At 38.9% G+C, this 27,968-nt stretch overlaps 1 protein-coding gene across 3 annotated transcripts in view; it reads left to right on the top strand.

Moving 5' to 3' along the window:
- Window positions 1-27,968, top strand: part of LOC124114087 (neuroendocrine convertase 1-like) — a 63,839-nt gene continuing 35,871 nt past the window's right edge. Inside the window, exon 1 of one of the 3 annotated variants that reach the window (XM_046474629.2) lies at window positions 1-399. In XM_046474629.2, coding sequence (XP_046330585.2) covers window positions 235-399 — 165 coding nt within the window. In that variant the 5' untranslated portion in view covers window positions 1-234. The remainder of the gene's footprint in view (window positions 400-27,968) is intronic. The other 2 variants (XM_046474631.2, XM_046474630.2) reach the window with 2 other exon arrangements.

Genomic DNA, 27,968 nt, shown 5'->3' with positions numbered 1-27,968 from the left:
TATTGGTGACGTCGAGCCACTCGCTGCAAGGACAGCCCAACAGTGCTATATAGATAGGTGATTCTCAACAGCTGCTTACTGTAAATGCATTTCACACGGGCTTTATCTATGTAATGTATCAAATGTGCCTAGGAGTAGTCAGCGCCTTCCACTCCGATAACACTACGTCGACCAGTTACTTTCCGAAAAGTGTTTTGGAAGAGTCTTTCGAGTGGCTGGCCCGTGGAGAGTATTATGACCAAAGGAGTTGTGTTACTCCCGCTACTATTATGTATATATTTTGTACATAATGTAGATAGTGATTCTCACTTTGTTAACGAGTGGGCAGCACATATAAATGGAGGCTACGACCAGGCAAGGAGGGTCGCCGAACAACATGGTTACGAAATTGTGAGAGAAGTGAGTAAAATTTTTGTTTTCCATCAAATAGTTATCACTTATAAACTCTGTTGATGATGTAGGGATATTACCGTATTTCACAACAAACCTATGTCACCCCACAGCTGTTACCGTTATCTTGTTAATCTTTTCAACAGCTCCGGCGGAGATACACATGAATATGGATAATTTTCAAAATATATTGGTCGGAAAATGAATATCATGGTAGCAATGTTTCAGTTGCTGATATTACAGGTCTTATCAATGACTATTTTATTAAACTCCATGATACATTTATGCTATATACGAGCGACACTGAATCAGTTCGGTTTCATTGTCAGCCATTTGCTGCAATTTGCCCTCAATTATAACTGACATTTTCCCTGTATATCGGAAACGATTCGGAGACCTATTACCGGTGGCAAGAAATACGACATGTTAGTGTAGCCTTTCCAGTCCAACCCTTCACACAATAAACAATCACAGATGAAAATTGGACCACATGGGACAAGCATATGACTAGGTTTGGGTCAAATAACCGAACATGTGGACGGATAAACTGATCTGTTTCTTTAGGATTAATCGGGTAACCTTACCGTCATATCAGCAAATATCATAGCTTGTATACAATATAGACAGGTTTGTTGAAAAAATACATTTTCTGTGGAAAAAAACAGCAAATGTTATCCAACATATGGTCACTTTTGTAATGACATCTGTATATTGTATAATTCTTTTTGTCAATGGAATGATGTTATGTTTCATTCAATCTCAAGAATTAATTTAGCTGAAGATACATATCATGCAGGGAAAAGAATAAAAAGCAGATAAATCGAAAGAATACAGAGTCAAGAAAATTGATTCTATTGAACTAGCATGTTGTCGTTGTTTTCAGCAATAACAGTCAGATAACTTCAGTATACAGGATTCTTCTTTAATCCCACATGTAAAACTACACGAGAACCCTCATATTTTTTAAAAACGGGTCAGAACTTGATAAAGCGATGTTCCTGTTTACCACCTACATACGACATGCCACTCCAGCTATTCAAACACTTCCATGCTGATTTGGTCTATAGACGGACATTTTTTGAAGGAGAAGAAATTGCTGAACACGGTATTTTTGTGATATCAGTAACCCAATACTCTCTCTCGAGGACATACTATTCTACACAGTCTCTGGATTTTATTCTTTGATTGTTTCTTTGTTTGTTTGATGTTTTTAACGCCGCACTTAGCACTATTCCAGTTATATGATGCGATCTGTAAATAATCGAGTCTGGGCTAGACAATCCAGTGATACAGTAATGGCACATAGACATATCATTGAGTACTGACACATGGACGTATCATTCAGTAATGACACATGGACACATCGTTCAGTAATGATACTTTGACATGACATCCAGTACTGGCACATTGGCATGTCATTCACTTATGGCATATTGACATGACATCCACTTACGACACAGTGATATGTCATTGATTAATGACACATTGACATGTCATTGAGTAATGACACATTGACATATCATTGAGTAATGACACATTGACATGTCATTCAGTAATGACACAGTGGCATGTCATTCACTAATGACACATTGACATGTCATTCACTAATGACACATTGACATGTCATTCAGTTATGACACATTGACATGTCATTCAGTAATGACACCTTAACATGTCATTCAGTAATGACACATTGACATGTCATTCAGTAATGACACAGTGGCATGTCATTCACTAATGACACATTGACATACTCAGTAATAACATAAATGGACATAGCATTCGGTCATGACACATTGACATGTCATTCAGTAATGACACGCGAACATACCATTCAGTCCTGTCAACGACACAAGTCAGTATACAGTATACGCACCCAGTGCCAATGGTGGCATTATATGACATTCTCCGTATTGTGGTTACACGTATACAACACGATTAACAAAACTCCAACAGCTGTCAGTTATATCGTTATATAAAAGATCAAAGCTACCTTTCATAAAATCGGAAAGTTTTGAATGATATAAAAGGTATATTACATCCTGTATAGGAGGATTGGAATATATAGCACACATATATAAATGCACGTCTTGTTCAATGCCATGACTGTCAACACAAATCAAGTATTCAGATGAGGAAGAGTAGTGATGCTGATAAACAATGAAGATAAATGACACATACATGGTCACTAAGAAGCAGCAGCAACTTCAGCAGCATACGTTGCTGTTAAGAGTTGTCCACGTTTATTGTTGTAAACCCTAAGAGATACTGTGTGTATGTTAATTAATGTACAACACACCGAAAAGGAACAAAGACTCTATCTAGGAATATGAAACACATATTTAATATCAGATTATATATTTTTTGGTTGATAGTGATGCCATATGTTTCGTATATATTTGCATACACACATATATATCTAACAAAGTTTATTCATTACGGCTAAATTCATAAAAAAATTAATTATCTGCATATGTAGTTCTCTCATGATGACGTCGACGTACGTCATTATCATAGTATACACTCCATGTTTCAATGATCAACATACGCCATATGTATTATGTATGCCCCTATATGGTATACACCCTCCCACGTTCGGTATACATCCTCCTCTGAACAGGATCTATCGCCTGGGTGTAGATCTCCCAACAGATACTCTCAGTAATGATATATGTATGTCAACAGGACGAGCTATTTCTCCATGAAGTGTTAATAGTGTACTGGGCTAACTGTGCAATGACGTGCGCACAACTACGCAAAAATGCACATGTGTGTATGGTGCTTATTTTATTCATAACATGGCGGTGACTTTCATGTGAAACCATGAACTGCGTCTATAAAGCTGTAATTTCATATTCCATTTAATTTGATTAGACACGAGAGACAGTATCAACGTATGGAAAAGTATTTCACATTATGTTTGAATAAAAAAACGTTATTATTATTATCCTTCGTGCCAGGACGTGAGAACGCTGTGAACAGATGGCATGAAGCATTAATGTACAGCCGCCGACATGTTAGGAATTTTGCCCTTGCCGTCTAAACCAACTGTCACAAAAAATGACCGGGATGAAATCAGAAATAGTTAAACTAGATCCCACTTTACAATATGTCAGGTCAAAATCGATACGTATCGATGTACACGCTTAATGGAATTTATGTTAAAACATTCAAATCATCCTTGCCACGAGGTATACAAATACTATTGTCCTTAATGAAAATACATTACCACAAGCGGAAATTTTTTTTGGGTGATAGTTTGAAAGTTATATGAAAGAATATTTTAATCATTTCCTAATGTATGACACACGTCTAGCCTGGCTGTCACCGAGACCCGGATGTGCTACCGCAACATGGAGGTCTCGCCTCCCTCGCACTGTAGCAGTGTACGATAATGACGGACAGATCTTACAAAAGATTGGGACAGATTTAAAAGCTTATGTCAGGCCGTGAGTGGAATGGTGGTCGTGCTGCTCTGATTTCTGACACAAAACACAAACTTCAAAGCTGACATTATCATTTGATATTGTAGATTCCCGATTGCATGCAGCTTTAAATTAGGCAATAAATATGCAACATGATTCAGCAAGGATGAAACGGGCATCACTGACGTGTCTTCAGAAGGTACATGTCTTGTGTGGAACATGAATACATGACACTTTTTACGGATAGTAACTTCTAATATTCTTTGTCACGACGTTTCAGAGCTGAAGTAGAAGTACCGTAAGTCCCCAGTAGTATGGTGGCTCAACTTTGGTTGCTGGTGATCTAGAGCTCATTTTTATTATGTATTGTAATTAATAGTCATACTTTAAGATTACATGCTAGTTTTATATACAAATCTGTGATACTCTAGTTGTTTTACTGTCCATTGCCGACAGATTTTTATAAACTCTGAATGCATTTACTCTTGAACTATATATTGGTCTCGTCACAATCTAGCTGAAATATTGCCGATGTGACGTTAAATATTAACTCACTCACTCACGTTTCAGAGCTACTTCTTGCTCCTCCATCAGGTGAATGCTGAGTGAGTGAGAATGTGTGTGTGTGTTTACACAACAAAAGGTGGCATGAATGTAGAAAGATAACAATATAATGACAAAGCCAATGAGATAGAATTAATGTACTAGGACAACATTATAATGACAAAGCTAATAAGATTAACAGGAGAGGATTCAAATAGGTACACTGAAGGCGTAGGGATGACAAGGGGCTGGCTCTTGTGACACAACCAATACGGCAATCAACATTTCCATAGTAGTTGATGATGTGATTATAGCACAGTAGAGTACACACAGGTAGATACTTGGTCTCTGTTAATGGCTGGCTTCGTTCTTTGGATTTCAATGCTTTCTTGAAATTGCCTTTTTTTCCAAATGACTGATGTTGGTACTGAGAATCTTGGTTTGTGGCCAGGAAATTTGGTGGTCAGGATCTATGATGAGATGTTCCGAAAAAGTAGATGTCATTTTATGCTGGTGGCTATGGGGCGTGAAATCATTCAAATGTATTTGTGTTCACAGTTGTGTAATATATATATATTATTAGACGCAAGAAGTAGCTCTGAAACGTCTTGACAAAGAATTAAAAAAAGTTAGTATCCACAAAAATTGTCATGTATTAATGTTCTTCCAACTTGTAAATGCCTATCAAAGACTTGTAAAGAAGAGGTGACATGACCGTTTAGAAAACAACAACACACGAACTGTGGAGGACACACGCCGACAGGTGGCAGTACATGTGTATGGAGAAATGTCAGACTCTTATGGATGTGAGACACTACATGTAACATGCATATATATTATACACGGAAATGATGTATTAGAAACGTGGGTATGTTATACACTAACATCATATGCTAGAAACGTCCATATGTTATACACTGACATGACATGCTAGAAACGTACATGTGTTATACACTGACATGACATGTTAGAAACGTCCATATGTTATACACTGACATGACATGCTAGAAACGTCCATATGTTATACACTGACATGCTATGTTAGAAACGTCCATATGTTATACACTGACATGATATGTTAGAAACGTCCATATGTTATACATTGACATGATATGTTAGAAACGTCCATATGTTATACACTGACATGATATGTTAGAAACGTGGGTATGTTATACACTGACATGATGTATTAGAAACGTGGGTATGTTATACACTGACATGATATGCTAGAAACGTCCATATGTTATACACTGACATGATATGTTCGAAACGTCCATATGTTATACACTGACATGATATGCTTGAAACGTCCATATGTTATACACTGACATGCTATGTTAGAAACGTCCATATGTAATACACTGACATGATATGCTTGAAACGTCCATATGTTATACACTGACATGATATGTTAGAAACGTACATATGTTATACACGGAAATGATGTATTAGAAACGTGGGTATGTTATACACTAACAGCATATGCTAGAAACGTCCATATGTTATACACTGACATGCTATGTTAGAAACGTCCATTTGTTATACACTGACATGACATGCTAGAAACGTCCATATGTTATACACTGACATGCTATGTTAGAAACGTCCATATGTTATACACTGACATGCTATATTAGAAACGTCCATATGTTATACACTGACATGCTATGCTAAAAACGTCCATATGTTATACACTGACATGCTATGCTAGAAACGTCCATATGTTATACACTGACATTACATGCTAGAAACGTCCATATGTTATACACTGACATGACATGCTATGTTAGAAACGTCCATATGTTATACACTGACATGCTATATTAGAAACGTCCATATGTTATACACTGACATGCTATGCTAGAAACGTCCATATGTTATACACTGACATGATATGTTAGAAACGTCCATATGTTATACATTGACATGATATGTTAGAAACGTCCATATGTTATACACTGACATGATATGCTAGAAACGTCCATATGTTATACACTGACATGATATGTTAGAAACGTCCATATGTTATACACTGACATGATATGTTAGAAACGTCCATATGTTATACACTGACATGCTATGTTAGAAACGTCCATATGTTATACACTGACATGATATGCTAGAAACGTCCATATGTTATACACTGACATGATATGTTAGAAACGTCCATATGTTATACATTGACATGATATGCTTGAAACGTACATATGTTATACACTGACATGATATGCTTGAAACGTCCATATGTTATACACTGACATGATATGTTAGAAACGTCCATATGTTATACACTGACATGATATGTTAGAAACGTCCATATGTTATACACTGACATGCTATGCTTGAAACGTACATATGTTATACACTGACATGCTATGTTAGAAACGTCCATATGTTATACACTGACATGATATGTTAGAAACGTCCATATGTTATACACTGACATGCTATGTTAGAAAGGTCCATATGTTATACACTGACATGATATGTTAGAAACGTCCATATGTTATACACTGACATGATATGTTCGAAACTTCCATATGTTATACACTGACATGATATGTTAGAAACGTCCATATGTTATACACTGACATGATATGTTAGAAACGTCCATATGTTATACATTGACCTGATATGTTCGAATCGTACATATGTTATACACTGAAATGATAATGCAAGAAACGTCCATATGTTAAACACTGAAATGATATGCAAGAAACGTCAATGTTATACACTGAAATGATATGCAAGACACGTCAATGTTATATACTGAAATGATATACAAGAAACGTCAATGTTATATGCTGAAATGATATGCAAGAAACGGCCCTATATTATTCACAGAAATGATATGCAAGAAACGTCAATGTTATAAACTGAAATGATATGCGTGAAACGGCCATATGTTATGCACAGAAATAATATGCAAGAAACGATCACATGGTATACACTAACATGATATGCTAGAGCAGTCCATATGCTAGATACTAACGTGTAAAATATATATCGAATTGAGATTGGGAGATGAAAAAAGATTAATCTGAAAGATTGAATTATAACTGACTTTGGTGGACATTTGAATGTTCGAGAAGTTCAATGGCTGTGTCTGGTTATCTGATGTTATCAAAACCATACCAGACATTAACGTCATCATATTACGTCCATAAATCGAGACGGCCTATCGGATTGAGCATGTGTATGGAGGGGTGAGCAGAATATTTCCTAATTTAAGAAATACCTTCGCTGATATTCTTAAAAGCATATTCCTTGAGCTGTTTTCTGACGCTGATAGATCCCATCCATCATGAGGTGTATTAGGCAGTGAGTGAAATAGGCTCAGTACTCGCGTTCCACGTCTTTATGTATATCACATTGCAAACATGGCAACCATTTTATATATTACCTATTGATGAAATAATTACCAAAGAATGAAATTCTCGACGCAATAGCGGACGAAAGAGCATGAAATGGTCGAACTATATGTTTTATTGGCCATCATACTGGCTGTGCAAGGTTTCTCTACTGTCAGCCTCTGTTTATTTCTGGGACAGATTCGATGTTTTAAGGCGGCCGTGATTTGGATGGAGTATTGCAAACTGCGGCGTAAAACAACATACTTATCACCTAGAGAAAATCATCTGAGCTAAAAAAAACAGCTCTGATCAATAAGATGTTCTTAAAGATACATTTGCATGAATGGTTGGAAAATTCCCAGCATGACACTAGTGAATTCACCCAATCCTGTTTGGTGTTTATGTTGGTGAGAATAAAGCGATTTTAGCAGATGGTTACATATATAAGACCGCTCCTCTCTGACATTGCTGATCAGGATCGGTCGCAATCACCAGTGTGGAGACTAGGGCGGCCACAACCCTCACTGCTACCACACTGTGTATCCGGGTGCAGGAGCAGCATGGCAGCATTTCCACCGTGATGAAGTTGTCGACTCGCACATGTTTATGTACATACAGTAAACTACGTTTATAACGAACACGCTTATAACGAACTGACGGATTTATTGTTAGTCCCGACCATTTGTTGTATATATGCTGTATGTATGCTTATAACGAACTACGGTTATTACGAACTACAATTAGTGGTCCACTCGAGTTCGTTATAACCGTAGTTTACTGTATTTAGACATAATGCGTTGGTATAGCTAAAGAGATAACCGTCACACGTTTTGTTGTCCACAGAGAGGGTGTGTGTGCTTGTGTGTGCTTGTGTGTCCTTGTGTGTCCTTGTGTGTCCTTATCAACTCGGTGTGACAGATCAGCTAAACATGGTTGTTCAACATATATGACACAAGTTTAAATTTCAGTTGAACTAATATTTTTTAATATGTGCAGTAAAATACGTTTATAACGAACACGCTTATGACGAACTGACTGATATTACGAACTTATTTCTTGGTCGCGGCCATTTCCTGTATATATTCTGTATATATGCTCATAACGAACTACGGTTATAACGAACTAAAATTAGTGCCATTTGAGTTCGTTATAACCGTAGTTTACTAATACGCATTTGGTCCAATGGCTGCAATGGAAGTTCAGAACGTAAATATTCAATCTCATAATAATCTTTAGGTATGGGTACAATGTGTGAAGCCCATTTCTGGTGTCCCCGCCGTTATATTGCTGGAATATTGCTAAAAGCGGCGTAAAACCCCACTCACACACTCACTCACTTTAAGGTAACTGAAGGAATCTTTTCAAAGTACAACATACAAAACGTCAACGCCAGAGAATAATCAGTCTCGGTTATCAGTCGAAACAGATTCCATTGGGCGTAAAAGGCAAATAGCTGTGAAAATTATATGAGAGGATCATTGAAACAATACAGAGAGGTACGAACAATTATTGTTTTATGCCGCACCAGCAACTTCCCTGGTCTAAAACTAAAACGCGAGTGAATATTTCTTTGCGCCAGACATGGGCTAATGGTGACAGAAGGGGCGTTTACTACCACGGACACTGCAGAAGTTCTGCCAGATATTGAACTGCCTTGTCATTTTTATGTTTCCACACCATAAAAAGACAAAAGGCATTTTTGTGTTTGTCTGTGAAGTTAACTGTGTGCGCATTACTTGGGAGTCATTACGAAGTCTACAGCGGTGTGTGGACAATACAACGCTTGGCATCTGGTTACATAACTCAGCTTATTATCTCAGAAAAAATCATCAAAACAGTTTAGACGTCATCATGTGACATATTCCTGGTGTGCAGAGTAGGCGGTGCACCGCGACGTCTCAGTCCTCTGTCATTTTATGGGGTTCCCATAACATAACTTAATAGCAATGACGTAATCGCCATGAGTGGCGCGCCCACTTGAAGTGATCGAACCCATTATGACAGGTTGGGGATCGGGGGTCGGGGGGTCGGGGGGTCGGGGGAAGGAGGTCAACAACACAAACTGTAATGTTATTATTGTATTCGTTCTAATTAAATATATTTTTATATCAAAACGTTATGTGCAAACTAAACGGCCACCAACATGGCAACATACAAAAAGAATCTGGATGAATATGATTCCAGTCAGACTAACATGAAGACGACCATGTCATCAAGGCGCTCACCGGGTCTGATAACTGTAGGTGTACTCTTAAATGTGATAGGATTCATATGAGATCACCCAGAGTTAGGAAATAGATCCCAATGCATCCGTTCACTACCGGGTTTTGTTTGTTTGTTGTTTAACGCCACACTCAGCAATATTCCAGCTATATGACGGCGGTCTGTAAATAATCGCGTCTGGACAAGACAATCCAGTGATTGACATCATGAGCATGGATCCACGCAATTGGGATACGATGACATGCATCAACCAAGTCATCGAGCCTGACCAACCGATCCCGTTAGTCGCCTCTTACGACAAGCATAGTCGCCATTTACGGCAAGCATGGGTTGCTGAAGACCTATTCTACACCGGATCTTCACGGGTCTGGTGTACTATGAATAGCATGGTAAACATACATATTGTATTGTGATAATTGATTTTAGAATTGCACTGACAATGGTACTATACCAATCCAGCATTTAACCCAGGCCTTCAAAAGGGCATATGTAGACACCACATATGATGCCACTCTCGTTGCGCATGATTAATGTTGATGTCATCAAGCGTTTTGTCATACTGACCAGAATATCAAAATATATTTAATGATGTATCTTCATAACAAAAGAGTTCAGCTCTCATGGAATGGAATGTTATAAAATTAATTTCTAAATACACTGTTTCAGCTAACTTGTTTGCTAAGAAACATATAGTTTATGAAGTGACCATTTAACCTTTGGCATAAGAACTAACTGACATATGCACGTTTGACCGTTGCGCACTATATTATATATGGTTTAAACAGTCTGTATCAGTATAAAAATACAACCAGTCGCCAACTGTCAAATACCGGATTGTTATATTACCAACATAAATTCATAAAGATCTTTAATCGAATATAACACACCTGATGCAGCTTCTCCATGAAATGTGTTCTCAACGCTTCCAGACAGACTAGTGTTTCAAACAACCAAGATAAAAAAAAACGTAAATGCGACTTCAGTGAACTATAATCGGAAGACTCGATATTTTGTGAGCGAATCTGATTCAGAGCAATTTCTTATTACCTAAGGATGAGACATGATCCCATTATAGGAAACCTTAGAACAGTTATATATCTGTGTGGTGTTGTACAGTTCAGATGTAAATCCTAGTCGCCGTTGTGATGACGCAGTGTCGTGACTGTGTCTCCACTCTCCTCGCTGCATTACTGATAAGGGGGGGGGGGGGGGGTGTAATGGAGACGAGCGTTGATTGGGAACGAAGATGGGGACATAGATTGGGAACGCATATGGGCACACAGATGGGTACGTCGATGGGGGTGGGGGGTGGGCGTAGACTTGGAACGTACATGGAGACGTACTCGTAGTATGGGGACGTAGATGGGGATATATATAGATCGATAGATAGATACTCACAATCACGTATACATTTAACATATAGATACTCACAATCACATGTACAGTTAACGTATATATACTCACAATCACACGTACAGTTAACATATAGATACTCACAATCACATGTACAGTTAACGTATAGATACTCACGATCACACGTACAATTAACATATAGATACTCACAATCACATGTAAGTTAACATGTAGATACTCACAATCACATGTACAGTTAACATACAGATAATCACAATCACATGTAAGTTAACTTATAGATACTCACAATCACATGTACAGTTAACATACAGCTACTCACAATCACATGTACAGTTAACATATAGATACTAACAATCACATGTACAGTTAACAGATAGATACTCACAATCACGTATACATTTAACATATAGATACTCTGAATCATGTATACATTTAACATATAGATACTCACAATCACATGTACAGTTAACATATAGATACTCACAATCGAATGTACAGTTAACATATAGATACTCACAATCACATGTTAGTTAACATATATATACTTACAATCACGTATACATTTAACATATAGATACTCACAATCACACGTACAGTTAACGTATAGATACACACAATCACGTAAACAGTTAACTTATAGATATTAACAATCACATGTACAGTTAACTTATAGATACTCACAATCGCATGTGCAGTTAACATATAGATGCTCACAATCACGTATACATTTAACATATAGATACTCACAATCACATGTACAGTTAACATATAGATACACACAATCACGTAAACAGTTAACTTATAGATATTAACAATCACATGTACAGTTAACTTATAGATACTCACAATCGCATGTGCAGTTAACATATAGATGCTCACAATCACGTATACATTTAACATATAGATACTCACAATCACATGTACAGTTAACATAAAGATACTCACAATCACGTAAACAGTTAATTTATAGATACTCACAATCACATGTGCAGTTAACTTATAGATACTCACAATCACATGTACAGTTAACTTATAGATACTCACAATCACGTTAACAGTTAACTTATAGATACTCAAAATCACATGTACTGTTAACTTGTAGATACTCACAATCACATGTACTGTTAACTTATAGATACTCACAATCGAATGTACAGTTAACTTATAGATACTCACAATCACACGTACAGTTAACATGTAGATACTCACAATCACATGTACTGTTAACTTATAGATACTCACAATCGAATGTATAGTTAACTTATAGATACTCGCAATCACATGTACAGTTGACCCCCCCCCCCCCCCCCCTTGTAACAAATATATGCAGATGCCATCCCTTGTAAAATGCATATTCAAAAATTAAAAAAAGTAAAATATGCATTCACCTTCCCCACTGTAAAATATGCACTTAGGTGTCCATCCCTGTAAAATATATATTCAGCCCCCCTGTAAAATATATATTCATATTCATCTCCGCACCCCCCTCTCCGCACTTTTTACAGACGAGTCCGTGAATGGCTGGGAAGACGGTTGATAATGCAATGGACACTCCAGTTACTAGGATTTCTCTCGGTGACACTGGTTTTAAAACCGTTATTTTTTATTGAACATAAACGTAAACATGACTATTGGTGTGTTTCCTTGGATACCTCATCTTCATGACGGGATAAGTATCTGAGAACCTTTAAAGAGAAGCTAGGCTGGGGACAACTGGCAGCCAAAGAATGTTTGATTTAAGTCATTGTAAAAGCAGGTTGTTTGGCTGTTAACTTTAATTATATATTGTACGTGAATATGTCAGTTGACAATTTTCCGTTTCACACCTGATAATTATTAAAACGTTTAGGCTGTAGACATGTACGCTATTTTCTCAGAGGTTTGTACGCCACCTGAAACAACATATAGGAAGCTGATATGTCGACGAAAACATCGACTACAGCGACGAGCGAGGTCACCTTCACGAGAGAACAGTAATGTTCTAGCATGGTGCATCATGAGTATGGAGACATCATGTGGAGAAAACCCTGTGTCAAACGATTGACAAAGTTTTACACAGCGTATATAAGATGATGGTGATGATGATGATGGTGATGATGACGCCGACGACGATGATGATGGCGATGATGACGACGACGACGAGGACGGCGACGACGTTGATGATGATATCGACGACGACGACGATGATGATGGCGATTCTTTGTTTTGGAAATACTTAGTATATATGAATTCGGTTTGAAATATTGTGTAAAAATGAATTGATTTGAAGGTTAGCTTGCAAACAAAGTTGGTGAAATTTTCTTTTATCATGAATCTGTTTTGGTATAATTATATAAATTGGTAAGTATGACATCATTTTGCACAGGAAAACAATGAGACATGCTAGGTTGTAAAGAGGAGGCTGTAACGGAAGTGTGTCATTTACTAAGCCATAAATATTGTTCATCGTAAGATGAAAAGAAGCTCTTCAAATAAAGGAAGTTCCGTAATAAAGTCTCCATAATGTCTCTAGGCCCATGCTTAATCGAGACAGTGTATGTCTATCAGTTTGTCATTTCATTATCTACATTGGCAGGGCGCGACCCCAAGCAGACTGCTGTCGCCGCCACGGCTTCTTGGACACATTTGACCTTTGTACAACATATGAAAGAAAAAAGTTGAATATGTGTCTCGGTTCATTTCTTCTATTTTTTCATGTTCCTAATTGTCTATCGCGTTTTTTAATGCGTCACCTGATTTTTCACCAAGTGTGTTACACTGAGATGATTGTGCACCACGTGTGTTACAGTGTGAGGTGATTGTGCACCACGTGTGTTACAGTGTGAAGTGATTGTCCACCATGTGTGTTACAGTTTGAGCTGATTTTACATCAAGTGTGTTACAGTGTGAGGTGATTGTGCACCACGTGTGTTACAGTGTGAGGTTATTATCCACCATGTGTGTTACAGTGTGAAGTGATTGTCCATCATGTGTGTTACAGTGTGAGCTGATTTTACACCCCGTGTGTTACAGTGTGAGGTGATTGTGCACCACGTGTGTTAAAGTGTGAAGTGATTGTCCACCACGAGTGTTACACTGTGAGGTGATTGTCCACCATGTGTGTTACAGTTTAAGGTGATTGTCCATGATGTGTGTTACACTGTGAGGTGATTGTCCACCATGTGGGTTACAGTGTGAAGTGATTGTCCACCATGTGGGTTACAGTGTGAGGTGATTGTCCACCATGTGTGTTACAGTGTGAAGTGATTGTCCACCACGAGTGTTACACTGTGAGGTGATTGTCCACCATGTGTGTTACAGTTTAAGGTGATTGTCCACCACGAGTGTTACACTGTGAGGTGATTGTCCACCATGTGTGTTACAGTTTAAGGTGATTGTCCACCACGAGTGTTACAATGTGAGGTGATTGTCCACCATATGTATTACAGTGTGAGGTGATTGTCCACCACGTGTGTTACAGTTTGAGGTGATTGTCCACCACGAGAGTTACAATGTGAGGTGATTGTCCATCATGTGTGTTACAATGTGAGGTGATTGTCCACCACGTGTGTTACAGTTTGAGGTGATTGTCCACCACGAGAGTTACAATGTGAGCTGATTGTCCACCACGTGTGTTACAGTGTGAGGTGATTGTCCATCATGTGTGTTACAGTGTGAGGTGATTGTCCACCATGTGTGTTACAATGTGAGCTGATTGTCCACCACGTGTGTTACAGTGTGAGCTGATTGTCCATCATGTGTGTTACAGTGTGAGGTGATTGTCCATCATGTGTGTTACAGTGTGAGGTGATTGTCCACCACGTGTGTTACAGTGTGAGGTGATTGTCCATCATGTGTGTTACAGTGTGAGGTGATTGTCCATCATGTGTGTTACAGTGTGAGGTGATTGTCCACCATTTGTGTTACACTGTGAGCTGATTGTCCACCACTTTTGTTACAATGTGAGCTGATTGTCCACCACGTGTGTTACAGTGTGAGGTGATTGTGCACAGCGTGTGACAGTGTGAGCTGATTGTCCACAACTTTTGTTACACAGTGAGGTGATTGTCCACCACGTGTGTTACAGTGTGAGTGTGGTCGGATTGTCCAACACGTGTGTTACAGAGTTAACTGATTGTCCATCACCTATGTTACAGCGTCAGTTGAGTTCCACGACGTTTGTTGAACTGGAAGCTATCGTCCAACACGTTGTTTACAATGCGAGCCGATTGTCCAATGTAACGAATGTCGGAAGTCCCGATGGAGTAATCAGCCAGTGGAAGCCGTGTTGTCCTTTTCTGACATTTATAGGTCAATGTGGACTGAGATTATAATGAAGGTAGTACTTCTAGGTTGCTAATGACCCGTGTCCATCCGACTAGTCAACTCCAATCTAACTGACATCGTCTCTGCATTGCAGGGGACAAATCTAAAATGACGCATGGCAACATGATTAGAATTTACTGCGTCAGGACAGCAACATTTTCAAGTAGATATGCCTTAAATGTGTTGATACTTATAAGCATTATGGTACACTATCACTAAAACACTGTTGTCCCTTAAATCAACACTAAATTACAGAATGAAGAACAGAAATCACGGCTGCAGATGTACAATGCAGTATATCTCCACACATGAATCATAACATTTGATTTACAAAAACGTCTCCGAAATACGACCAGGTTTCGATGTACTATGTTGTCCTGCTATAAATAAATGCAATGCCAGCCAGCCACCAAGATATGCTGTATTGTCTATTGTATTCTCTTCATGCCTAGGGAAAATATTTTTGCATTTCATACTACTAATATTCATAAATCTGAGGGGGCACGGGTGGCCCAGTCGTCTAAGGCGCCGCGATTCGCTGTGCAGAGTTGCGTCCCTTGGGCACGCCAGAAACCTATGATTGTGAGTTCGAATCCCGGTTCGCCCCGATTATGTTTCTAGGTTTGTCAGCACCATACCCGTGCTCGTGGGTTTCACCGAAGTGGTAAACGTCTGAGACCTGCATCACTTCGGGCTTTCCTCCCACATTAAGCTGACACGCCGTGATATAACTGGAATACTGTTAAAAGCGGCGTTAAACCCTACTCACTCACTCACTCATAAATCTGAAAAACGGCATCTGAGATTTCAGAAAGTACACAATGGCGATTTCTGTGTACACGTTATTTCAATATGAGTAATCTGTGTCATGCCTCAGACATCACTGTAGCTAGGCTTCTCTCTCTGCATCAGTGTGGGAGGATCAGATCGAGAACTGTCGCCTAATGAGCTTCGCACCTGTCCACACCAGCCATGTCAACAGGTGTGCGAAAGCCGGTCGTTGAGTTTCAACAAAATATTGATTTAGGCGAATATGATAGAGCTCATGGCTATTATCCACTCATTTGCTTGGATTCAAAACTAAATAGCTTATTGATTTAAACAATAAATACATACATCAAACATATTGAACTAACTATTATTGCTCTAATAAAGCGATATGCGTGTCATAAAGGTGTTTAATTAGTTAACACGGCGGTATGGTGGGGTTGACTTGTCATCTGAATCTGAGTCCATCACTGACTGTTTGAAACATGTTACAGCTTGCATAAACTGTCACAGTTTAATAAATGATACACAATCACGTACGTCTCAATACACATTCATTGTATATGTGTTCGCGTGCTGCTCGGACGTGCTTTAACTAACACACACACACACACACACACACACACACACACACACACACACACACACACACACACACACACACACACACAAACACAAACACAAACACACACACACACACACACACACAAACACAAACACACACGTATGTATGTATGTATGTATGTATGTATGTATGTATGTATGTATGTATGTATGTATGTATGTATGTATGTATGTATGTATGTATGTATGTATGTATGTATGTATATATATATATGTATATATATACATTGTATTTTATTTTGTGATGTGAAATTACAATACATGTATCATTACAAATAAATGCTCGACATTTAACTAAACGTGAAAGCTACTCCTGGCTGTAACAGTAGAGTCCAGTCTACAACGACTATCAATAATAATTTCATTCTGCTTAACCTATTCATACCAGGTAATATTTGAAAATTCTTCCCCGATGAAGAATCCTTTCTATCTGCGCTCCAAATAGACAAAGGAAATAGTAATCAAATAGCTTTTTTTATCCATTCCAATAATCAGTATTAAGTTAAATGTCAAATCAAAATCACGTTTAAGATTAAAGCGATTTGTGGAGATGGAAAATATATTTTCCGTAACTCTATTTAATCCTTAATTGGTTTGAAACTACTTTCAGTCTTGATGTACCCAGTGTATACCGTCCCCGCGGTACGGTGGGGTTGTTTGGTCTCGACTGAGGGCGGCTGTATTTTATTCTGATAGGATTGTCTAATTGTTGATATTGATCCCCCCGTAGTGCTGACATAAGTGGACACATCTGGCGTTAACATGCCCGAGACATTAACTTTCGGAAGTAGAGGACTCCACCACAAAACATAACAGAAAATACGATGTCCTACGGGAGAGGACAAATTGGCACCGACGAGAGATCTACATTTATTTACGGCCAAAAATATACAACATGGTGTCAATGTTTCATAACGTGAATTAAAATTTCAGCCATTTATAGACCAGCAGAGTAGCTTGACTGCTTGGAAAATCATGCAACGTTATTCATATTCAAAGTAGTTTGTATCTTCCGCTCTATTATAGGTACCTAGCAACATGCAAATATGTTCCTAATAACATATTATCATTACATAACATATCATCATAACATATTAGCCATACGTCGTTGAATATGCGTATCCAAAGAACGCGTGCTATTAGTTCGGTTCAAAACTGCACCTTAATTTGTTTATGTTCATTAACACATCACTCATGTTGATAACAAAGAGTATTTGTGATATATGTCCATAAGAACACATCATCATGTTGATAACAAAGAGTATTTGTGATATATGTCCATAAGAACACATCATTCATGTTGATAACAAAGAGTATTTGTGATATATGTCCATAAGAACACATCATTCATGTTGATAACGAGGAGTATTTGTGATATATGTTCAGAAGAACACATCATTCATGTTTATAACAAAGAGTATTTGTGATATATCTCCAGAAGAACACATCATTCATGTTGATAACGAGGAGTATTTGTGATATATGTTCAGAAGAACACATCATTCATGTTGATAACAAAGAGTATTTGTGATATATGTTCAGAAGAACACACAATTCATGTTGATAACGAGGAGTATTTGTGATATATGTTCAGAAGAACACATCATTCATGTTGATAACAAAGAGTATTTGTGATATATGTCCATAAGAACACATCATTTATGTTGATAACGAGGAGTATTTGTGATATATGTTCATAAGAACACATCATTCATGTTGATAACAAAGAGTATTTGTGATATATGTCCATAAGAACACATCATTCATGTTGATAACAAAGAGTATTTGTGATATATGTCCATAAGAACACATCATTCATGTTGATAACAAAGAGTATTTGTGATATATGTCCATAACAACACATCATTCATGTTGATAACAAAGAGCATTTGTGATATATGTTCAGAAGAACACATCATTCATGTTGATAACAAAGAGTATTTGTGATATATGTCCATAAGAACACATCATTCATGTTGATAACAAAGAGTATTTGTGATATATGTCCATAACAACACATCATTCATGTTGATAACAAAGAGTGTTTGTGATATATGTTCAGAAGAACACATCATTCATGTTGATAACAAAGAGTATTTGTGATATATGTCCATAAGAACACATCACTCATGTTGATAACAAAGAGTATTTGTGATATATGTCCATAACAACACATCATTCATGTTGATAACAAAGAGTATTTGTGATATATGTCCATAAGAACACATCATTCATGTTGATAACGAGGAGTATTTGTGATATATGTTCAGAAGAACACATCATTCATGTTGATAACAAAGAGTATTTGTGATATATCTCCAGAAGAACACATCATTCATGTTGATAACGAGGAGTATTTGTGATATATGTTCAGAAGAACACATCATTCATGTTGATAACAAAGAGTATTTGTGATATATGTCCATAAGAACACACAATTCATGTTGATAACGAGGAGTATTTGTGATATATGTTCAGAAGAACACATCATTCATGTTGATAACAAAGAGTATTTGTGATATATGTCCATAAGAACACATCATTGATGTTGATAACAAAGAGTATTTGTGATATATGTTCATAAGAACACATCATTCATGTTGATAACAAAGAGTATTTGTGATTTATCTCCAGAAGAACACATCATTCATGTTGATAACGAGGAGTATTTGTGATATATGTTCAGAAGAACACATCATTCATGTTTATAACAAAGAGTATTTGTGATATATGTCCATAAGAACACACAATTCATGTTGATAACGAGGAGTATTTGTGAAATATGTTCAGAAGAACACATCATTCATGTTGATAAAAAAGAGTATTTGTGATATATGTCCATAAGAACACATCATTTATGTTGATAACGAGGAGTATTTGTGATATATGTTCATAAGAACACATCATTCATGTTGATAACAAAGAGTATTTGTGATATTTCTCCAGAAGAACACATCATTCATGTTGATAACAAAGAGTATTTGTGATATATCTCCAGAAGAACACATCATTCATGTTGATAACAAAGAGTATTTGTGATATATGTCCATAAGAACACATCATTCATGTTGATAACAAAGAGCATTTGTGATATATGTTCAGAAGAACACATCATTCATGTTGATAACAAAGAGTATTTGTGATATATGTCCATAAGAACACATCATTCATGTTGATAACAAAGAGTATTTGTGATATATGTCCATAACAACACATCATTCATGTTGATAACAAAGAGTGTTTGTGATATATGTTCAGAAGAACACATCATTCATGTTGATAACAAAGAGTATTTGTGATATATGTCCATAAGAACACATCACTCATGTTGATAACAAAGAGTATTTGTGATTTATGTTCATAAGAACACATCTCTTTATGTTGATAACGAGGAGCATTTGTGATTTTTGTCCATAAGAACACATCGCTTAATTTTCATAACAAAGAGTAAATGTCCATAAGAACAGGTCGATCATATATCAAATGAATGTCGCTTACATTAAATTCATTCATAAAATAGCGTGGTTTCACATGTAGAGAAGCCCAGTAGATGAAGCGCTCAACCATCACGCCAAATGGACTAGTTCGAATTCTATATGGGTACAATATATCCTGCGTTAGGTTTTGCTTGACAATTGCAAAAGGCGGCGTAAAGCCCCATCCACACACCCACTCACTCACTCACTCACTGCTTGAAAAGAAGTTATTTCATTTTTTTCACAACATTTAGTTTTGTCAGGACACTGTGCATGTCAAGCATACAACGAATTTTGGGGTAAAACCGAAGATTCTTTTTCTCCAGTTTGTTCTGTAACATTATATTATTTATACAAAAAATAAGAATAACTTTAACATCGCCTCCCAATGGTGGGTTGCCTGATAATATCAACCTACACATGAACGGTTATATCATATTAACTTATCTTTATTACCAGAATAACATTTTTCATCAGTCGTTTCGATTACAGTGACGCTAACGAAATAATATTGTTTCACGTAGAATGCACAGAAGCGGTGATGGTTGTGCATGAAAATGTTGACAGTGCCAGTCTTGCTGTTTCATACGCAATTCACTACATGTACCTACACAGGAAATAGACACAACTAGATGTAAATCACTCATGATGTTATTGGTATGGCCTTATCAACCTCTTACTTAAACTAACGGCTACTTGGAATCACTTGGACTCACTATATACCACGAGCAGTGAAGATATCGATGTGAACTCGGGGGTGACCGGAAGCGTCATATGTCGCGGGGATGCCAGCGTGACAGTCCATACAGATAGGCTCAGGTAAATAGTACCTGCTCGAATGCAACCACATCAACCGCAGCGCTCACAGAGTGGGCTGGACAAATATTACAACGTTGACTACTAGGGTTGAGGGATGGACGGCCACAACAACCAATACATTGACATGTACAGGAGTGAGATGGTTTTACTGTTAGTGAGTTGGTACTGGATAGAGTTGGATCCGAAGGAGTGAGATAATTAGTAGTTAATGGTGCTGGGAGGAGTGAGAGATACTTAGTAGTTCTGGAGTGAGTTAGTATGTAGGAGTTGGCCCTGCAGTCATTGAGTTGGTTCTGGGATGAGTGACAAGGCTCTAGAGACAGTTCTGGAGTGAGTTGGTATGTAGGAGTTGGCCCTGCAGTCATTGAGTTGGTTCTGGGATGAGTGAGATTGTTCTAGAGACAGTTCTGGAGTGAGTGAGATGGTTCTAGAGACAGTTCTGGAGTGAGTTGGTATGTAGGAGTTGGCCCTGCAGTCATTGAGTTGGTTCTGGGATGAGTGACATGGCTCTAGAGACAGTTCTGGAGTGAGTTGGTATGTAGGAGTTGGCCCTGCAGTCATTGAGTTGGTTCTGGGATGAGTGAGATTGTTCTAGAGACAGTTCTGGAGTGAGTGAGATTGTTCTAGAGACTGTTCTGGAGTGAGTTGGTATGTAGAAGTTGGCCCTGCAGTCATTGAGTTGGTTCTTGGACGAGTGACATGGCTCTAGAGACAGTTCTGGAGTGAGTTGGTATGTAGGAGTTGGCCCTGAAGTCATTGAGTTGGTTCTGGGATGAGTGAGATTGTTCTAGAGACAGTTCTGGAGTGAGTGAGATTGTTCTAGAGACAGTTCTGGAATGAGTTGGTATGTAGAAGTTGGCCCTGCAGTCATTGAGTTGGTTCTGGGATGAGTGACAAGGCTCTAGAGACAGTTCTGGAGTGAGTTGGTATGTAGGAGTTGGCCCTGAAGTCATTGAGTTGGTTCTGGGATGAGTGAGATTGTTCTAGAGACAGTTCTGGAGTGAGTGACATGGCTCTAGAGACAGTTCTGGAGTGAGTTGGTATGTAGGAGTTGGCCCTGCAGTCATTGAGTTGGTTCTGGGATGAGTGAGATTGTTCTAGAGACAGTTCTGGAGTGAGTGAGATTGTTCTAGAGACAGTTCTGGAATGAGTTGGTATGTAGAAGTTGGCCCTGCAGTCATTGAGTTGGTTCTTGGACGAGTGACATGGCTCTAGAGACAGTTCTGGAGTGAGTTGGTATGTAGGAGTTGGCCCTGCAGTCATTGAGTTGGTTCTGGGATGAGTGAGATTGTTCTAGAGACAGTTCTGGAGTGAGTGAGATTGTTCTAGAGACAGTTCTGGAATGAGTTGGTATGTAGAAGTTGGCCCTGCAGTCATTGAGTTGGTTCTTGGACGAGTGGCATGGCTCTAGAGACAGTTCTGGAGTGAGTTTGTATGTAGGTGTTGGCCCTGGAGTCATTGAGTTGGTTCTGGGACGAGTGAGATGGTTCTGGGGCGAGTGACTGTTGGTTGTGGGAAGAGTGAGTGGGTTTACTTTCTTTCGCCCGTTAGATTATATACCTGTCTGACATTTCCAACCTTGCCTCAGACAAAAATATATTTTTTAATTATGCTTCGTTTTCCGTTTGTTATATTATGCAAGGGAAGTTAATTTCTTGCATCTAAGAAATTTCGAAAGAGAATGTTTGTGTTTCAAAGAGTTTTGCCATGGGCTAGTCAGGATACTCGAACCTAATGAAAAAGAAATCTCTCGTTACAACAGATCTCATATCAGTGAGTATGTGTCTAGAGGCGAGTGTCGTCTCTACATCATGCTTGTCGAGTATCATGATCTCCTAATTGTTCTGACTAATTGCTTCTGTTTATGATGGAAACTATTTTCTTATTTATTGTTTGCCATGATGTTTAATCTTTTACGAGATGAAATGATGTTAAACATGATATTCCTGATGAAAATAAAGAGGTCTCTTCATTACATGATATGGTTAAAACAATCTACGGTCAGAAAGATGTTTATTTCTGAATTGTCATGGCTGTTGGATTTGATATGTGTTCGGGGTTGTGTCTTGATATGTGTTCGGGGTTGTGTCTTGATGATATGTGTTCGGGGTTGCGTCTTCATACGTGTTCGGGGTTGTGTCTTGATATGTGTTCGGGTGTGTGTCTTGATATGTGTTCGGGGTTGTGTCTTGATACGTGTTCGGGGTTGTGTCTTGATATGTGTTCGGGTGTGTGTCTTGATATGTGTTCGGGGTTGTGTCTTGATACGTGTTCGGGGTTGTGTCTTGATATGTGTTCGGGTGTGTGTCTTGATATGTGTTCGGGGTTGTGTCTTGATACGTGTTCGGGGTTGTGTCTTAAAACGTGTTCGGGGTTGTGTCTTGATATGTGTTCGGGGTTGTGTCTTGATACGTGTTCGGGGTTGTGTCTTGATGATATGTGTTCGGGGTTGCGTCTTCATACGTGTTCGGGGTTGTGTCTTGATACGTGTTCGGGGTTGTGTCTTGATATGTGTTCGGGGTTGTGTCTTGATACGTGTTCGGGGTTGTATCTTGATGATCTGTGTTCGGGGTTGTGTTTTGATACGTGTTCGGGGTTGTGTCTTGATATGTGTTCGGGGTTGTGTCTTGATGATATGTGTTCAGGGTTGCGTCTTCATACGTGTTCGGGGTTGTGTCTTGATATGTGTTCGGGGTTGTGTCTTGATATGTGTTCGGGGTTGTGTCTTGATACGTGTACGGGGTTGTGTCTTGATACGTGTTCAGGGTTGTGTCTTGATATGTGTTCGGGGTTGTGTCTTGATATGTGTTCAGGGTTGTGCCTTGGTTTGTGTTCGGGGTTGTGTCTTGATATGTGTTCGGGGTTGTGTCTTGATATGTGTTCGGGGTTGTGCCTTGGTTTGTGTAGGGGTAGAGGCAGATAGATTGTGTTAGGCAGAGGCGTTGTGCTGTGGTGGGGGTAGAGGCAGGGGCAGAGGCGTTGTGTCGTGGTGGGGGTAGAGGCTAAGGGGTTGTGTCGTGGTGGGGGTAGAGGCTAAGGGGTTGTGTCGTGGTGGGGGTAGAGGCAGGGGCAGAGGCGTTGTGTCGTGGTGGGGGTAGAGGCTAAGGGATTGTGTCGTGGTAGAGATGTAGGGAAGAGGGGTTAGGGTTGTGCTGTGTTGTGGGTAGAGGCTAAGATCGGCTAAGGTGATGTGTCGTGGTAGAGATGTAGGGAAGAGGGGTTAGGGTTGTGCTGTGGTGTGGGTAGAGGCTAAGATCGGCTAAGGGGTTGTGTCGTGGTAGAGATGTAGGGGATGAGGGGTTAGGGTTGTGTCGTGGGGTGGGAATTGACGCGTTGTGTGGAGGTTGGGCATTAGGAGCACTGTGGCAGGACGCTATTCATACATGTATGTCCTGTAACACTTGCCACGACAACATACACACATCTATATTTCTGTAACACTGTCACATGACACTATACATTCATTTATATTCCTGTAACAGAGGGACGGGACACTAAAATTTTATTTCATTCTAACACTGTTTCAGGCCCGTCAATGAAATAATCCTGCAACACTGCGTCAGGCACCATGCATTCTTGTATATCTCATCCAAGCGATATCTCCTGTGGGAGTCAGTTTTGGATGATAAATAAATATATATATATTGGTTACCATGACGTCACAATCAAATGACATCACTAATGGCTCTGCTACTGAAGCTGTTAGCAGTACTTTTTACACTGAAGACACTGCTAATTACTGTCTACAAATTGATAAAGTTGAAAAAATGATGTTGGATGATAAATAAAATCTCACCCTCGTGTCTTTTGATATCAAATATATCAACAATCGTTGATAAAAGTGGCAAAAATCCTCGGCAAGCCTCGGAATTTTCACACTTTTATCAACTCGTGTTGATTTATTTGATATCAAAAGACACTCGGGTGAGATTCTCTCTCTATATATACATTAACTTTCCTGTAACACCGTGTCAGGCACAATATATACATATATATTCCCGTAACACTGTGCGAGGAACATACATACATATGCACGCACGCACGCACGCACGCACGCACGCACGCACGCACGCACGCACGCACGCACATCTGTACACGAAATCATCACGAACAGGAAAACCAATATCTAACGGGTGTTTCCTTTTCATCTTATTCACTTCAAAGTTACTTGACAAAATGTTTGTATAACTTCATTTACGACTAATGTTATCAGTAGTGAATTTCAAGGCTAATCGGGTCAATTTTCCACTTCAGTTAATGCTAGAAGCGTCGTTGCTATGGTCACACGAAACCCATGTTCCGTCCTTTTTACGACAAAAAGGTCTTGTGGTGATGCCGACATAAAGGGCAACATTAACGACGAGTCTGAAAACAAATTAGGAGGAAGACTTTATGTCTCTGTGGTTGGAAGGCTTTCTAAAATCGAGGCACGAAGGACGGATTTAGGTCGGAGACGAAAAGCAGCAGGGACACACGAAACGAGAATTAAAGGGAGATAACCCAAGTTGGTGCTGACAACCGCTCATGCACAGACCGTGAAGTGCTAATGCACACTGCCTGCCAAGTGTTAAGATATCCCAGTAATGGTAGGAGGCCCTCGCAGTATTAAATATTTAGATTTTATAACTAATTTTGCGCCTTTGTGTGCAATATGAACGTAACACCGACATATCGCATGTCGTATTCTATGAAATATGAACGCACCTACCACCCCCAGGAGAATGATCGTTGCTGTAATAAGCTACTAGGTAACATAGTGACGACAATGGCTGCGTCTGCCCGGTATTGTGAGTTCAGGTATTGGGGGTAAATGGTAGATCCAGAATTTTAACATACGACGTAGCTGTTTTCTGCTGCTGAGAATGCTATCCCCAGTGTATGACGCAGCCATTAGCAGCCACACGTGTCCACTCTGAAAGGAAAATCACGCGTACACGGGTTAACTTTTTGTATGACGATGTGCAAGGTGATAGTCACGTGACTGATGTTTCACTCCGAAGTGAAATAGTTAAACAGGTACCTTAACTACGTCAATGCAATTTACTTCTTTAATACAGTAAATAGTTTAAATATGGTGTTATGATGATGATGATGATGATGATGATGATGATGATGATGATGAACATGAAGATGATGATGGTGTGATTTCAATGAAAAATGCAGCAAAGAGGGTTTTGGTGATCCTGACACAGTCAGGCTGGTTAGGCACATCATCACCTCAGGGGCCTTCCCCCCTCCACACGCAGCCCAGACAGCGAATGGACTTCTCCCAGGAAGCGCTGCCAAGTAAAACCCACCACCAACTTTTCGGAGAATGTGAAGACTCCCCAACACTGCAGCCTTCTGCATTACCCAGATTGTCAGAAGGGCTGTATTCCTGGTAGCAAACCCGGGAGCTCTCCCGATGTCAGTCAACAGATTGGGAGGAACCAAACCTAAGGCACCAAGAACAATGGGTAGTCGGACAACTTGGTACTTGGGATGCAAGCGTGACATTTCGAAAGCGAGGTCCTCATATTTGCCATTTTTTACTGAATCTTGTCATCACATTCGTATCAAGAGGGACAGAAAATTCAATATTTTATTATAATTTAATTGGATTTATCAAGAAAGGACAAAATCAGGTTTGTTGGCCTGGATACGTCTGAGGCTGTACACTGGCCTATTCAAAAGAATTTTGTATTTATCATTTTCCATGACGCCCTCTACATATTCCGGGTCGTACCATGGATGACCACTCCATTATGTCGCTTAAGATACCGTGTTTGTGCCAAAGCTGTGCATCCACTGACAGTGTTTTGGACAGTCTCATGAAATTCATTTCATAATCTACATTAATTTTCATTTTTATATTTTGATGCAAAATCACACAATGACGGTTTCGAGTGAGAAGTGACTGGTCATGAGAAGCAAAGAGAAAATCTTCTTCTTCTTTAAAAATATGTTGACCTAGGAAAATCTGAAAGTTCAGAGCTGAACGCCCGCAATACAATCAAAGCCACAAATACTTATGCTGTACCTGTCCTTTCGTAGTCGTTAGGTGACATCTGATGTGTTGGTACGGATGGAGTACATATCAGATGTACCTGGTCAAATAAGGAAGTATTCGTTTGCTCTAAAACAGGGGGTAATGTATGAATGAGCTGTTACTAGTGGGATGCTGTGTCTTTAAAATTGAAAATTGTGAAAATGGCGGGTACTACATGTAGAGCAGGGCATGTTCACCCTCGTTTCCTCTGACGCTCTTTCCAGCAGATATTCGTGACTGGGTGTTCTCTGGCGTCAGCAATTTGAAATGAACAAAAACGGCAGGGTCCAAATTGTCCAACACAATGAGATTTTACATGGTTCCCGGTTGTGTATAGAATCATAATATTATTAACTATATCAACTGATACGGCTTTATCGATCTGCAGAAGCAATATGTGGCGTTGCGGTGTTTATAACGGAAACTCTTCGATAGGAAAATATACCTGCCGAAAACTGTTTTCCATGTTTAAATTAGGTAGAGAACGAGATACATTATTCCCCTGTACAATATAGTGGAACGTCTGTGTACGATGTGTAGATAAAAGACCAGATTTTCTTAACACGAGTCAGTTGTTGTTGTTTATAATATGTAACAGATTAGTTAAGTGGTCTCGTGTAGAACGGTGTGTTATTGATAA

This window comes from Haliotis rufescens, unplaced genomic scaffold (genome assembly GCF_023055435.1).
Source record: "Haliotis rufescens isolate VD_foot unplaced genomic scaffold, xgHalRufe1.0.p SCAF_1, whole genome shotgun sequence".
Classification (NCBI taxonomy): domain Eukaryota; kingdom Metazoa; phylum Mollusca; class Gastropoda; order Lepetellida; family Haliotidae; genus Haliotis; species Haliotis rufescens.
The sequence above is the reverse complement of the archived record's forward strand: the minus strand, read 5'-3'. Positions and strand labels throughout refer to the sequence as shown.